Below are 16,003 nucleotides of genomic sequence, written 5' to 3'. Positions count from 1 at the left end.
GATCTTCAGGAATCTATTTAAATTGTTCCTTTCTGTTTGTTTTTAAATGAGGGTATTTATCAGGACTTCCCGCGTCTCCCTATAAATTGAGTAAAAGCTTCACACCATCCCCCACCCCCATCCCCATCCCCATCCCCATGTGGGTTGTCCACCCCTGGTCTCTCTCTCCTCCCTCCCAGCTGGCATGAAGCTGCCTGAAATAAATTGATAAGGAATCGTTCGCCTCCTTCAAATCGGTAAAGACAGAAAAGAGAGAGGATTCTCAAGAGGTGAACTCAGGAGACCTGTACCTTTAAGAGTGCATGGGAGCCCTGTGCTTCGCCTTTAAGCTGATTGGGGAAAGCGGAGCCTGAGGCTGTGCAGGAGGAAGTTGCGCAGACTTGAGGCAGTTCTGACATAAAAGCACAGATAGTGATTGAAAGTGATGTTAAAAAGGATTTAGCCTCCGCATTAAGTTGGACCAGAGCATTAACCCAAAGTCCTGGCCATCTGCCCTTGAAGGTGCGGGGAGGGAGGTCAGAAACAGGGAAAGCCTTCGAGGCAAAACACACACAGGCTGCAGCAAGCGTTAGTTTCAAAATCCGGATCGCATCTTGGCTGCAGGTTTGTTCTCTCTCCTATTCATTCTCTCAGTGTCTCTGTGACCCCCAAGCCGTCATCCTTCCCGCAGTAAATGTGTGTGTGTCTGTCTGTCTGTATGGGGGGCGGGGGGCTGTTTTGTGGGTGGGATGTAGTGTTGCTGGGTAAACCTCTGGGAGATGGCAGGAACGGGAGGTGGGGGGGTGGGTGTGAGAGCGGCTGGAGTCACTTTGCCAGCGGGTGATCTTTGCCTATTGTATGTTCTCAGGTCATTTCACATTACTCCCTTTTGTCTCCCTTTCTATTAGCTCTTGGTCATGAAAAAGCCCCCAGTGTGGAGAGGACGGGACAGCAGGAAGAGCTTGGATACCTCGCCGCTGAGCCACGGTTGGATTTGGGAGGATTTCGAGCGGTCGGTTTGAAGTTGAGGCGAGCGGCCAGAGGGAGTGAGTGAGAGACAGAGAGAGAGAGAGAGAAAGAGTCGGACAGAGGGAGGGAACTGAGTGTCCGTGGCCGGACAGGAGCCATGGAGTTGCTGGGATGGTCCGTTGCCCAGCTCAGGTGCCAGCTGTGCCCATGCTGAGTGCGGCGCCGTGCCCGCTGCGCCCTCGCCAGCCGCCCGACCCGGGGCTGTGTGTGTGTGTGCGCTCCGCCCGGGGCACCATGCGCTCCGGCCCAATGCTGCAACTGGCCGCCCTTGTCTACTCGCTGCTGCCGGCCCGGAGCCAGTACAACAGCTGCAAGTCGCTGGTGAACACCGATGAGGCCGGCCCTTCCTGGGAGTTTTACGCCTGTCAACCCCGAGCCATGGCCATGAAGCGGTACCTGAGGGTGAAGGTGGAGCCGCCAGGGGTGACCTGCGGAAACCCTCCGGAGCGGTTCTGTGCACTGGTAAGGAGAGCCACGGGGAGGCGCTGCCACTCGCTCCGCCAACAAAACCCAAGCCCTCACCTCACTAATCCGACCCGGGGTGGGGGAACTTCCATCCGGATATCTCTCTCAGTAACTGTGGAGGTTTCAGTTCGACCCGGTCAGGATCAGGAACGCAGGGAAGTTCACTCAGCAAGGCGTGTGTAGGGACAGAGAGATCAGACACTGAACCGTTACATGTGTCGGGGGGCGGGGAGAGAGAAGCTGGGGAAGGTGGGGTATAGAGACAGAGAGAGAGACGAGGAGAGAGACGGACAAAAGAGAGGGAGCTAGAGACGAGAGAGAAAGGGGGACATAGAGACGGGGGGAGAGAGAAAAGGAGACGGGGGGTGGGGGGGGGGCGAGAGACAGAGGGCGAGCCTTGTTGACTGCTCTGCCGGTTCTTTCACCAGGTGGGGAGAACGGGAGTCAATAAATGTGGAGCTGGAAAAGCAGAGCAGGACAGACAACATCCGAGGAGCAGGGAGGTCAACGTTTCGGACAGTGTCCTGGAGAAGGGTCCCGACCCGAAACGATGCTGTCTGACCTGCGATAATAAGGTGTAGAGCTGGATAAACACAGCAGGCCAAGCAGCATCAGAGGAGCCGGTAGCCTGATGTTTCGGGTCTAGACCTGCTGTGCTTTTCCAGTTCCACATTTCTTTTTGACTCTCGCTTCCAGCATCTGCAGTCCGTACTATCTCCAGGGAGAACGGGAGGCCAGTTTGTAAGAGAGCAACCCGGGATATTTCGGTGTTGTGCCGTCTCCGACCCGCCGCCGCGCATGGAGCGTCCACTACAATCTATAATTTTTATATTTTTTCCGTCGGCGCATGTTCTGTTCGGATTCCAGCAACTTAAAAGTTGTTTTAAAAAATTACACTTAGAAAAGGCAACTCCAGAGAAAATGTGAATGTTGTGCCCAAGGTTGTCTCCCTCCGCTGTAGCTGGGGATTAGTACAGACAGCATTCTGTCTGGTCTGCCCCGCACACAACCCCCCCCCCAACATCCACACACAGACACAGACACAGTGGGCCATGGGACTAGAAAGCCCCTGAGATGAGAACAAGCTCCGCTGAGCCGACCTGGACAGAACATTACTAGTATTATCTTTGCTCAAGCTTCCTACACTCCGGACAGCTGTGGGTTTTACTAAACTGGGACACACTTAGTTGCCCAGCCGAAATGAATGAATGAATGAATAAATGCACTTTGCAACATTAATAATTCAGTTACGAGCGAGTGCCGCTGGTTTGGGTTAATACACTCTGGACTAATAGACAGGCAGTTGTTCAGAATGGATTTGGAGAGACTAATGCATTTCGCTGGCGCTGTAGTTACACCATATACACTGTGTCCCGGATTAACGACAGAGCAGATTGTTAAAATCTCCGAATGTTATTTTTGATTTAATATACTCAGATTTACATAATGACCGTCGCGCACTGTAATGCCAGGCGATGGGAGGGAAATGGAAACATTTGGATTAAAAGCCGTGTGTTCGGATCCAGGGGCAGGTCAGTCAGTACTGCCGCTGAACTTTGCCTATTCGCCGCTTTAACAGTCTCAAAGAGACGGTAGAGGTGGGAGCGGTGAACATGAACTAAACCTTCTGATAAAATTCCTCAAAAATGGAATTCCTGACATCCCTCTCGGACTCGCCCTTTATGATCGAGGTCCTGTTTTTAACCGACGGGGTAACGGCATGCATTTTGATTCCATTTCAATTCAAAGCCCACTCTCCCCCGCTCCTTGTCTGGTTTAAACCATGCTTCGATTGGATGTAACTGGAGGGAAAATCTCACACTGACATTGAATTTGAGACGGTGTAAGCTGGGTAAAGTGTGACCAGCGTCCAGGTGCCATTTATCGGTCTCACTCAGCTACCCAAATCTCCGAAGAACTGTCACCAAATGTACAACTTTTCGTTGTTTGCAGTAAGAGCCCTGTTGAAGCACAGGCCTCTGGAGAACCAGGGACCGCACCCACTGGGTGCAAAATAACGGAACTGAAAACTCGAAAGATTTTTTTTGACTCCTCAAGCGAACATCGATCCTGCAAACAGGATTGGTGTCAGATTAATCCTGAATTTGGAGGATGGGTATAATGTGGCCGACACAGGGTCAAGGTTAAACCAATTTTAATGCATTCTGTCTCCCATCCTGCTGGTCTCGTCAAGTTGAATCCTGCATTCATTAAGCCCCTAAGCGCGCTGATTGTAAGGAGCCTTCTGTTAAAATTCTAATTCGCCGTGATGTTTCGGAAGCTCAAGGAAGTAGTATCGGGATCGAAAAAACTCGGCTTTTAGACAGCCTGATACAGAGGGAGCTGCAGCTTTAAACCATTTGATGTGGTCAGTAGGAGGTGGGAAGGGGACTGACTCTTAATGTTAGCCTGTCTCAGGAGGCATCTGGAGGATACAGATTTGAAAGCTTGTTTTATTTGTTCATGGCTAGCCGCTTGGCCATGGACAGATAACCTGAGGAAGCATGGATTAACTCGCACAGACAGGATGAAATATAAACTCCTGTAAATCGGGGAAATAAACTCCAGCCCCTCCAAAAGAAAAAAAGGAGTGGATCTGTACATAGTCCCAAATTGTAGTTTAATTTTACAGCTGTCGCCGGGGTTAAGTTCTTGTTTCTTTTCCCCCCGCACAACCGAGCTCCCACTTAATCGGTGCAAATTACAGGAACTAACGTGTAAGGTGCTGGTTACATTTCAATAATTTGGGAGCCGGGACGCAATGTTCCCGATGGGTGGGGAATCAGAAACCGTTCCCCAGCCCCAGCTACGTGTTCACGGTCAATGCTCAAGGGAAGGGAAGACATGACCACAGTCTGTGTGTGTGTTTCTGTGTGAATTTGTTCTTTGTTTTGTCTCTGATGGAGTTATTTTCCGAGGGACGAGTGGAAGCTCTCGCACAGCGCCCTGACAACTGTCCTTGACCCAGACTGGCTCAGGGCCTCTCTAATTTCTTCCTCTTGCCTCACCCGCATCCTCATGGCCCAGGCGCCCGGAGTTGAACATCTCTCGAACTGTTTCCCGTGTGAACTACGAAGTGATGCGAGGTTTTACAGCCAGGCCGAACCGATCTTCTCAAATTCTAAATTTCTAAAACGTCTTTTAGCATCTTTACAAGAATCAGGGTCAGCGGTTGTAGGTCTCCTGGGAATCTTTGTTCAGTGATTTTGTCTGTTGAGTTATTTGTCAACTATTCGATGTCGTAAAGTGTTTGGGAATGACCTGAGTGGTGAAAGGCACTATCCTAATGCAGGTCATTACTTACAGACCAATGCTATAAATAAACATGACATGATTCCATAATCCCACACTGTTCGGGGAAAAGAAAGATTCATTTTTATCAAACAAAGAACTACTGCTGCTGGAAATCTGAAACAAAAACAGAAACTCAGCAGGTCTGACAGAACGTTAACTCTGTTTCTCTCTCCACAGATGCAGCTAGACCTGCTGAGTTTTTCTAGCAATTTCTGTTTTGTTTCAGATTTCCAGCAGCAGTAGTTCTTTGTTTGATAAAAATGAATCTTTTTTTTCCCCACAGTGTAGGGTTCAGAGGCGATCGCGTGGATTGGACTGTCTGCCTGGAAACTCAGCAGGTCTGACAGAACGTTGACTCTGTTTCTCTCTCCACAGATGCTGCCAGACCTGCTGAGTTTCTCCAGCACTTTCAGTTTTCCTTGCATTTTTATGAACTCTCAAAAATTTCGGTTGGGTACAAGGCTACCGTGTAGAATTCACAAGACTTGGAGCACAACAATGAAACCCCAAAGCTCCAGCCAACAGTTGGCACAAGGGAGTTGGCAGCAGAGCTGGCGGTGCTCACCGTTCTGCTACAAATCCTGCTGCCGCAGGGTAAGGGTGCCCTTTCTGCTGTGCCCACAGTACCCGGTGGCACCGACTGAGGTAGCGGGAAACAAAATCCCGCAGCCATCTCCCTATACTGCCGAAGAAATGCACGTTGTGCCAGTCCGACCTGACCTAGTCCATGGGCAGGAGCATTTACACGGAGTGAACGCCCTGTTACAGTCCAGCCGAGCCCAGCAAACAGGGATCTAGCACCGAGCTGGGCTAATCCCTTTCTGTGCCTCATACTATCCCATTGGAGGAGGTCACCAGTTAGGGCAGAATCGCCGCAAGCTGCTCGCTCACGATTCAGTACGCTCAGGGCATCGGAAAATCCCGCCTATAGTGAGAGTTAGAGTGTGTGGGATTGTTCATTTTGGAGAGAATTGATCAGGGTGTCATAACTCAATGAAATAGACAAGGTCAGAGCAGTTGGTTCGCACAGAGACGGTCAGGTAGAATCCTTTCAAAAGCGAATCCGCCACTTTCTGTTTTTAGAGAGTTTGCTGCGGTTATCGGTAATAATCAGCGGGGCTCGGTAGAAGGAGTTTCGGGGACCTGTCACCTCGGCGTTAGGGGTGGGGCGGGGGCGCTGTTTGCCTCCTCATGTCCTTTCGTTGCTGCCGGTTCCAGTCTCGCCCCGTTTACCGACTTATCCGGCAGATTGCTCTATAGTCGGTGAACGTCTGAATATTCCGGCCATTTAGCGCCTCTGACAAACAAATGAAATGGCCCCATTGTACTCTGTGACTGAAAGGCTGTACTGCAGGGAGCTGTGTGTGAATGATAGAGGGAGTTACAGAGTAGGTAAAGGTGAGTTACAAAGTGAGTGAGTGAAGGTGAGTTACAATGTGGGTGAGGGTAAGCTACAGTGTGAGTGAAGGATAGGTGAGGGTGTGTGAGGGTGAGTGACAGTGAGTTTCAGAGTGAGTAAAAGTTTCAATGAGGGTGTGAGAATTATTTTCTAATTCCATACAGAGGTCAGTTTCAATTTTTTTTCTGTTTATACAAAGTAATACATGGAGACTCGCTGTTGTTCAGAGGGGGAGACATGGTGATCCTCGCCTCACACGCTGGGGGCTCCCGGAATCGGTCGGGCTGTGGCTGACGACAGATGGATCTGGGAAAAGTTTGTGTTTAGTATTAGACAGGATTTGAAGTGTCAATAAAACTCATTGATTTGAAGTACATTGACTGGACCGTGAGCGGGAACAGCCCTGCTGTGAGAGGGGAGGGGAAGTGGAGGAGGAGGTCTGGGGAAATGAGGAGGGTGGCCCATTGGGAGATTGAATTTGAAATGATCGCCAGTGTTGCGACCTATGGAGGTGTTGATAGTGTTGGAGCACTCCCTCACTGTGAAACAGTGAGTTTCAATAGTTTCCCGTGTTCCTCCCGACGGAAAATAAATATTCGCTGTTTTCCCACCACTCCCTCCTTCAAACGAAATAGTCTGTCAATTTATGAAGAGCTGGGAAGGGGTTCTAAAGGGGCTGGGGATTCAGGAGCTCGAGTCAGTACGAAGCAGCAACACAGGACAATGCAAGTGCCAGGGTCTGTGTGTGTTTCCCACAACTTTTCTGGTCAGTAATTAAAGGAGCGCCGAATGCTTTTTGTGGATCGCTAGCTGTGATTTGCTTTAGGTTAAAGTCCAGAGCACAGTGAAGGAGAGATACACGAGCAAGTATTTCCCTGTTCAGTCAGGGGCTGATGTCCATTCTGGATTGTACCCGGGGATCAAACTGATCACACGCAGTTGGGACGAGATGTTAAGATGGTCTGAGCCCGCACCAGAGGGGAACATAACTGCCCGCTGGTGAAGGTGCGGTTCTGATGCTGCATACCCTTTCTCAAAATGCAACTTTCCGGTTAAATGAGCACTGGCACTGCTCCTTTGGGGGTGCACGATTAACTCTCTCTCCTCCTGAGACCGATCATTCTGTCTCGCACTCAATTTGCTTCCTCCGTCCTCTGTCCCGCCCGCAGCTTAGCTCAGAGACTGATGTCAGGGAAGGGAAACTCAGACATGGTTCAGGTCGGCATCTGAATCCAGTTTGTCCCGATCTAACTTCCCAAGAGACAGCTACTATTTCCCGATGGTTTTCCGGAGCTCCCTGTTAAATCTGAAGCTTCTCCGCTCGGAGAGAGGTGCGGGAAAGCACCCTACAGCTTGGGGCTAGCTCACAGAGAGGAACATTTGTACAACTCCCTGTTGAATCGTGACCTTGGATTCAAACGACAGAATAACAAAAAAAAATCGATGAAATTTGAGTGAGAGGCGTTAGCAGCGCCTGAATTAGTAACTGGCTGTCCTGTTCAGGGGGCGTTTGCGGAATATTTAATATTTAATCAAAGTTCGGAGTCTCACTCCGTAAAGGGATACTTACCGAGGGCAGGGCAAGGAGAGGGGGAGACACAGACTTCCAGAGAAAACCGATTTCAGTCAGACCATGCTCAGGAAATACTAATTTACTAAGTCTTATATTTTCTACAAAGTGCATTCATGTGGCGCCCTTTAAATCATAAAAGTTCTGGTTAATTATATACAATCGCTTTTGTATTTAATAACGAGATAGCAGGAAGTCAAGGACACAGTTAAGTTTTTAAAAATCCAAAAGAACTGAGGATGTTGGAAATCAGAGACAAAGCAGAAATTGTAGCGAAAATTCTGTATGCCTGGCAGCATCTGCGGAGAGAAAGCAAAGTTAATGTGTCCAGTGACCCTTCTTCAGAACTGTATGTTAACACAGTTATGCATCCATTCGGGTTGCCTGATATTTGAGCTGGAAGTGGAGAACTCGTTTAATTTTGTTACCAGAAACTCTTCAGACATGGGAAAGGTGGACGGCAGCGCGAACAGTGTTCATAAATTTCCCGGGGAATGCTGTGTGTGAGCAGGCCGTGCCTTTTGCGATAATTAAACCCAAATCCGTGTAACGTGCAGCTGCCTAGCGTTAACCTTCGATTCCCTGTAACACTGTCTCCCGCCTCCGATGTCAATCTTCCCAAAAGTCCAGATCCATCGAGATTTACACTGTGGAGCTGGAGGTACACAGCAGGCCAGGCAGCGTCAGAGGAGCAGGAAAGCTGACGTTTCGGTTTGGGACCCTTCTTCAGAAATGGGGGAAGGAGAAGGGAGCTCTGAAATAAATAGAGGAAAGAGGGGTGGACCTAGGGTAAGGTAGGCGAAAGATGGATGCAAGTAGGGGTAGTGGGGATTGCTCAGTGGCAAAGGTGGAGTGGATAGGTGGGGAAGGAGAGGGACAGACAGCTCTTGCTATCAGCATTTAGAATTAGTCCTGGTTACGGTCAGGTAGCCCTCTTTCTGACTCATTCAGCACCGCCGCTCCTTTACGTCCAGTCGTTTAGTAAAAATCATCGAACTCAATATCTGAATATGAATACTATTCCATAAATATTTAACCATATTCTATTCCCAACCCCCTCCCCGTGCGAATGCAGACCGTTAAAACAGTCCATTGTGAACAGATTAGCAAAATCCACGAACCGATGATAACGTTGCTGAAGTTCCCCATATTCTCAAATAAAACTAAAATACTGCGGATGTTGGAAATCTGAAGTAAAAACCGCAAGTGCTGGAGAATCTCAGCAGATCTGACAGCATCTGCCGAGAGAGAATCAGAGTTAACGTTTCCCCAGCTCCTTCTGTTCTTATTCCCCCAAATTCTCTGCCACTGGGTGATCTGCTGTAGCTCATACAAAAACTGCCGATGCTGAAAATCAGAAAAACAAACGCAGAAATTGCTGAGAAAACTCAGCAGGTTTGGCAGCAGCCGTGTTTCCGTTTTCTCTCTCCACAAATGCTCCCAGACCTGCTGAGTTTCTCCAGCAATTTCTGGTTTTGTTGCAGTAACTCAACGCCTTTGTTAGAACAGCGACGTTAAAAGCGTTGGGTTTTTCTAATTAATTAGATGCAGCGGGTATTCATTTAAACATGTTCTACAACAAATCCGTTGGAAGGAGTTTTTTTTAGGTTATTAATACGGAGAAACGCTGTATACATTTTTAGTTTACCTGATTTGTCCGCCGTTCATTTTCTCGGTACATCTGTAAAGACATTGTTCAGAGTTTTCCAACTTCATGTTATCCAACTCCCCCTTTTTTGTGATTTATTAGTGGGTGTGGGTGTCACTGGCTGGGCGAGCGTTTATTGCCTGTCTCCAGCTACCCGACAGGAGGTGATGGTGAGCTGTCTTCTTGAACCTCTGCAGCTCACTTGGCTCGATAAATCCCCAATGACGTTGGGGAGGGAGTTTCTCAACGCACTATTCCAATTAAAGAGCCTTAGTTTTCCATTATTCCAGAGACAGCTTCAAAGTCTCAGTCATCACTGCTCAGGTATAAATTAAGTGTAGAAGTAGGCCATTCTGCCCATCTAGCCTGATCCACCATTGGGTAAGATCATGGCTGATCAATGCAGTGGTAACTACCCTCCCCTCTGACTTCCTTATTAGTCAAGAATCCATGCCCCAACATTCACACAAGGATCAGTTCCTCTTACATGGCAAATGCTACATTTCAAACACCTGACCCACTCCTCCTCATTTCCATCAGATTAATTTGTTTCATGGCCACATCCATGATTTCCTTCCAACTCGACCTAACCAATAAATATGCCTATTTTTTACAGTTGCAGGTTGTCTTACATCAACAATTGTTGATTTGATTTGATTTATTATTGTCACATGTACCTAAATGTGTTGAGAAATTTTGTTTTGCTTGCAGTACAGGCAAACCATACCATATAAAGTGTAAAAGGGTAATAGAACAGAGCAAGGAATACAATGTTACGGCTGTAGAGAAGATGCACAAACAGCAAGGTGAACATTAAATTTGAAATTTGAGAGGTCCATTCAGAAGAATAACAGCAGGGAAGAAGCTGTTCTTGAAGCTGTTGGTATATGTTTTTAAGCTTTTGAATCTTCTGTCTGCTGGAAGAGTTTGGAAGGGATTGTAACTGGAGTGGGAGGGGTCTTTGATTATGGTGGCCGCCTTTCCAGGTTGTTCTCCTTTTTACACCACTATGTACTCACTTGGCAGAACTCAGGCTTAACTGCAAACTACAAGGTATATATAACGGTGCAAGCAAGCTTGAGAGAAGAAGAGATTTTACTAGACAGATAGTTAATATGTTGTGTGGTAAAAATGAGACAATGTTCCTCTACATAAATATCTTTTCATATTTTCTTCAAATCAATATGCTATTTTTGTACTTTGCATCCTTCCACATACTTTCAGATTTAGGATTTTTTTAATGAGCGTAAAATGTTGTTAAAAATGCATCCTGCATACCATTTCTAAACTTCAAAGTTGTCAGATCTAAGAGAGTAACTTATGCTAATCATTGCTCTGTCAACTTCCCATGAAAATTTCCATTTTGTTTGAAGTTCATTATAAAAAAAACACTTTCATTTTCGTTTGCATCCAGTTAAAATATCCACAATTTGCTGTAGCACATTTGTAAACTGAAATCAAAAATTTCCAATCCAAAGTGTAAATGTTGAGAGGAACTCTTGAAATATTTGACTTGCAAATGGAAAATACTAATGGGACAAATAGAGAATTGCAGAAATAATGGCAGTTGTACAAGTCTATCATTGATGTGACAATGTCACAAAAGCCTCAGCTTCTCTCTCTTTTTTTAATAAAACCATAATTCCTGTGACCATCAAGAGATTCCAGCATCTGTTACCCTCCTAATGTACCTGCCAAATTTACTTTTCTTAATATGCAAGTATTCCATAATGTCTCAAATGCCATAATTAATCTGCGAAAACAGAACACCAGTAATAGCAATGGAAGGGAGGAAATGGTTCAAAAATATAAAGGTAACATCAATTGGAAATTTCAAAAATATTCAGCGGCAATTATTTCATTTCTATTCTCAACTATAGAATAAGTTGATTCTTTCAAGAATGCAGTCCCGAATTGTGCTAACCTTGCTTGTAGGTGCATTGAAAAAATGCAAATGCTACCTTTTTCAGTGTATTTCATGAATGCAAAACCCAGCCAGTCGAGTTTAAATTACCCACTATATTAGTAAGGATTTTCTCTAGGTTTTTGGAATTCCATCAGTTCATAATAGGATAAAACATCTCTACAATGAAGTTTAGTTCTTCTGTTAACCACCCATTAATGGAATTGTTTCTCTAACTCATCTTCACTCGTTACAGTCATGCTGACAGATTTCCCTCCAGATGCAGTCCATTCATACTGAGGCCTACATACCACAAAATCATATTCATAAAAGAATAATGGCTCATGTGTTCAATACATCGTAGCTGGAGTAGTTTTATACTATCAGGTTTCCTCTTAGTGTGTGACATTTAGGTAGAAAGTAATAAATTGGTCTGCTGCCAATCCACAATATGACTGCTGCCAAACAGGAATATAATATAAACTATCCTTACAAAGCATTCTCTGTTGCTAGCAATGTCAGTCAGGCTCCTGTTTAGAAGTATCAACCGACTTCTAGCCAGAATTTGCAGCATGAGCTTTTCTTTTCATTTGACTAATAGTTCAATCAATTTAATTTTTGATATGCTGGGATTTAAGTGAAAATCATTTTGCCACTTGAATATGTGCAAATAGTTCTTATTGTTTTCACTCCTTATGTCACACTGAATTTCCACCGCATCACATTTTAACATGCACATAGTCTCCTCAACTGAAAGTATTGATGAAGTATGAAGTGTGTAAATTCCGTGTGTTCAACATCATCTAAAGTATGATTGTAGCAAAGTCTCAGTTTGACCCCTCTGTCAGATCCTACCAGAATTTGACTACATAATCTTGGTTCACACTGTAGTATAACCAGACATGCCACGATTGGGATGAAATGTTAAATAAGTGCTTAGTGCTGTTTAAAAAAATTGGAAATGATTCCCTTCTCAGACAGATCTTCCTTTCATTGAGATGCTGTTAAATTTGAGCAGCCAGCTTACTAAGGCATAGAATGTTGGATTGTATGCAGAAAGTCAAAATTGTTTTACTAAGTCATTGAAGGCTTATAGCAGCAGAGGTACTTTCCAGAGCTGTACATATTGAGATACATAACGTACCGTGATAAAATGGAGAACAAGTCCAAAATTCCCCAAATGGTGAGAGTATCAAATATCTTGATCAGATGGCCATGAGAAGTGCCTTGAAGCACTGAGGTGTTTCCACAGGAGAAAGAAGAGAAAGAAAAGGGTACATTATAAAATTATTAGAATTGAGAAAACTAACCCAGTGGTTGTATTTTGTAATTTGGAAATTTTCCTTATCTCTTCCTATTGCCTGACTGAGTTAACCCATATTGAACTATGGTTCACCATTTTAGCAGCTCCCCAGACCCTCACCCAAGTGTTTTGTATTCCTTTGAAAATCTGTCTTATGTTTTAGTATCACAAGTCAAATCTGATCCTGGGGCCACCTTGTACCTACACTCATGCACATCTTCTGCTTCATATCAGACAATTACGATGCAGACTGATTTCCCCCTTTTGTTCCTCTCTTGGTAGATATTGAGGCCCATTTTAGCCTCCCCACAGCTCCAAAAGGAAGCCAAACCTTTGACCTTCTTAGCTTGCATATCTCACTGCTACACAAAGTGCTGTATTTAGCCATTAAACTACTGGAAAAGGGATGAATAAGGAATTTAAACCAAAGCCGCTGTCATTTAAAATCAACGCTGAGATCAGATTTCAGATATTAAAAAAGTACCAAGTTCCTTGCTTTGCATTTTTGTATTCCATGCATTTTGATTTTATTTGTTACATTTCATTTGTTACTTCAGAAAGAGTCACAGATAGCCCACATCAACACATGGAATTGAGACATACTGATCTGGAAATTTTAAAGGATGAGAGGTGATCTCATTGAAACAACTGACCTTAAAAATATACCCCCTAGTTTTAAACTCCCCTACCCTAGGAAAAGACCTTTGTCATTCACCTTATCTATGCCCTTCATGATTTTATAAACCTCAAAAAGATCACTCCTTAACCTCCTATGCTCTTGTGAAAGAAGTCCCAGCCTTTCCAGTCTCTTTTTATATCTCAACCCTCCATTTTCAGGAACATCCTGGTAAATCTTTTCTGAAGCCAGTCCGGTTTAATAATATCCTACCTATAACAAAGCCAAAGAAAGAAAGAGAAAAGTGAAGGGAGAACTTGTCCCAGGCTGGTATACTATAGGGATGAATAAATTATGAATAAATTAATAAAAATGCATATTTATCTAATTCAGCAGCATCCAAATAGCACAGAAGTAAAGGGAGAGGCCTCCTCATTCCTACCAAGAGCCAGCAACTACACTCCTCTCCTCCAAGTGTTCACAGACCAAAGACCCTTTGAATTAGTAATTTTAGTCCAAAGTCTCTAGATTCCTTCAAAAACAACCATGCATCACCTCCATTACCCCAGCATGGTCTAACAGCCTTGATCTCCATACAGCACCCCAGGCCACCAAAACATGGGAGGTTCTTTAGTTTTCTGTGCACCTGCCCAACCTACTCTTTGCCTTATCCTTGACAGCAATGCGATTAACTACTTAAGCACCACATTGCAATGCCCTCTCTCCCATGGGATCTTCAGCATCCACGATCTTGATTTGAAGTTTCATATGTAACATGGCACCTTTAACAATGCAACACTTCTTCGGTCCTGCACTGAAAGTACTGAGATTCTGGGGAGTTGAACCCACAACCTTCTGGCCCTCTCAGAATTAGTAAAACAATGTCAATTGGATAAAGGCCAGGGAGTAAAAGTAGTCAGGGAAGCAGCTGGTTTATATCTAGCTCAGTACTACAACAGGACATTGATGGTTTAGCAGAATTTAATAAAGAAGTACAAAGTGATGAACTTTGATGACAGGGATAGGCAAAATAAATGGCACTGTTCTTAAAATATGTATAGAAATAAAGGGTCCTGGGGATGTCCAGGTATAAATTTCTGAAGGTATCAACGTATCATGAGAGTATGGTTAACAAAGGATATGGAAGCTCGGGCTTTGTAAATAGAAAACAGGGAAGTTCTGAGGAAGGGTCACTCAACCAGAAACATTAACTCTGATTTCTCACCACAGATGGTGCCAGAGCTGTTGACTTTCCAGCAATTTCTATTTTTGTTTCTGATTTACACCATCCGCAGTTCTTTTGGAAGTTATGGTGAACTTGTGTAAAGCTCTGGCTGGGCCCCTGCTGGAGTACTGCATCCAGTTCTGGTCACCACTCTTTGTGAAGGTTCTTAAGGGGATACAGAGGAGATTTAGTAGATGGCTCCAGAGATTGGGGAGGGGAGGGGTTTGGGAGGGGGTTGGTGTGGTATTGACAAGTTTACTTTGTGGAGCTTGAATAGAGTAGGTAAGGGTAGACTATTACTATTTGCTTGTGGTGCAAGACTAAGGGATACAGGTTTTTGGTTTTGCGTAAGTGCTGCAGACAAAGGCATTTGATGAAGAACATTTTTATGCAGAAAGTAGTATTGACCTGACAAGGGTAGAAGCAGAGACCATGAATGATGTCAAAATAAGACTGTAGGGGTGCTTCAAGGAAATAAATGAGAAGGACTGTGAGGATAAGAGCAGAGGAATGGGTCATAGAATCCCTACAGCTCAGAAAGAGGCCAATCGGCAACTGTAGAATTCATATTCTGAAGCAAAGACAATAAGTCAATAGGCTGGAAAAGACAATATCACATTCTCAGGTCACATCCAAGGAACTACAAATTGCTTTATGTAATAAAGTTTCTGTCCTGTTTATAAAAATGTCATTGATGCATTTGTAAGCAAGCTTTAAAACAAAACCTCAAAACTAAACAATGTTTTTTCAATGTTCTCATTTCAGGGCAATCCCTACATGTGCTTTAGTGAATGTGATGCTTCGAACCCAGACCTGGCTCACCCACCCAAACTAATGTTTGATCAGGAGAATAATGGACCTGTAACTTATTGGCAAAGTATCACTTGGAGCAAATACCCTGAACCTCTCCTGGCCAACATCACCCTCTCCTGGAATAAGAGCATACAACTCACTGAGAATATAGTTATTACTTTTGAGGCAGGTCGACCCACCACCATGATATTGGAGAAGTCCCTAAACTATGGAAGGACATGGCAGCCTTACCAGTACTATGCGGAGGATTGCATGGAGGCTTTCAGAATGGAGGCCAAAAATGTCCGGGATCTCTCACCCGTCACTGCCCTACAGATTATCTGCACAGAAGACTACTCCAAGTGGGTGGGCTTTGAAAATGAGAAGAATTTGCACTTTGAGGTCAAGGAACGCTTTGCCATTTTTGCAGGCCCACTCCTCCGGAACATGGAGGCTCTGTACAAGAGGATGGACATTAACAAGGGGCTAAGGGACTTTTTCACCTTAACAGACCTTCGAATTAGGCTGATCAAACCTGCAACTGGAGGGACATTCGTTCAGAGGAAATATCTAAATAAATACTTCTATGCTATTTCGAATGTTGAAATCATGGGCAGGTAAGATTATTGTTGGAATAGTATTTTTTTTAAAGTCTCATTTGCTTTTTTATCAGAATGGATTGTATGAAACATCAGTGAAACTGATGTTACTAATTCTGGAGTGTTGCAGTCTTCAGGCTCTGGGGCAAAAGCAAACAAAAAAGGTGAAGCTTTTGGATGT

General features: G+C 44.8%; 1 protein-coding gene across 4 annotated transcripts in view; it reads left to right on the top strand.

Annotated features, from left to right (window-relative positions):
• Positions 1–1,257: 1,257 nt before the first annotated feature.
• The window catches only part of LOC109921011 (netrin-G2-like), a 104,975-nt gene continuing 90,229 nt past the window's right edge, over positions 1,258–16,003 (top strand). For all 4 annotated transcript variants that reach the window (XM_048613703.1, XM_048613706.1, XM_048613705.1 and 1 more), the window contains exons 1-2: positions 1,258–1,470; positions 15,197–15,840. In XM_048613703.1, the coding sequence (XP_048469660.1) occupies positions 1,258–1,470; positions 15,197–15,840 (857 nt within the window). The remainder of the gene's footprint in view (positions 1,471–15,196; positions 15,841–16,003) is intronic.

This window comes from Rhincodon typus, chromosome 28 (genome assembly GCF_021869965.1).
Source record: "Rhincodon typus isolate 14 chromosome 28, sRhiTyp1.1, whole genome shotgun sequence".
Lineage (NCBI taxonomy): Eukaryota > Metazoa > Chordata > Chondrichthyes > Orectolobiformes > Rhincodontidae > Rhincodon > Rhincodon typus.
Note: the sequence above shows the minus strand (reverse complement) of the source record. Positions and strands in the feature narration are given on the sequence as shown.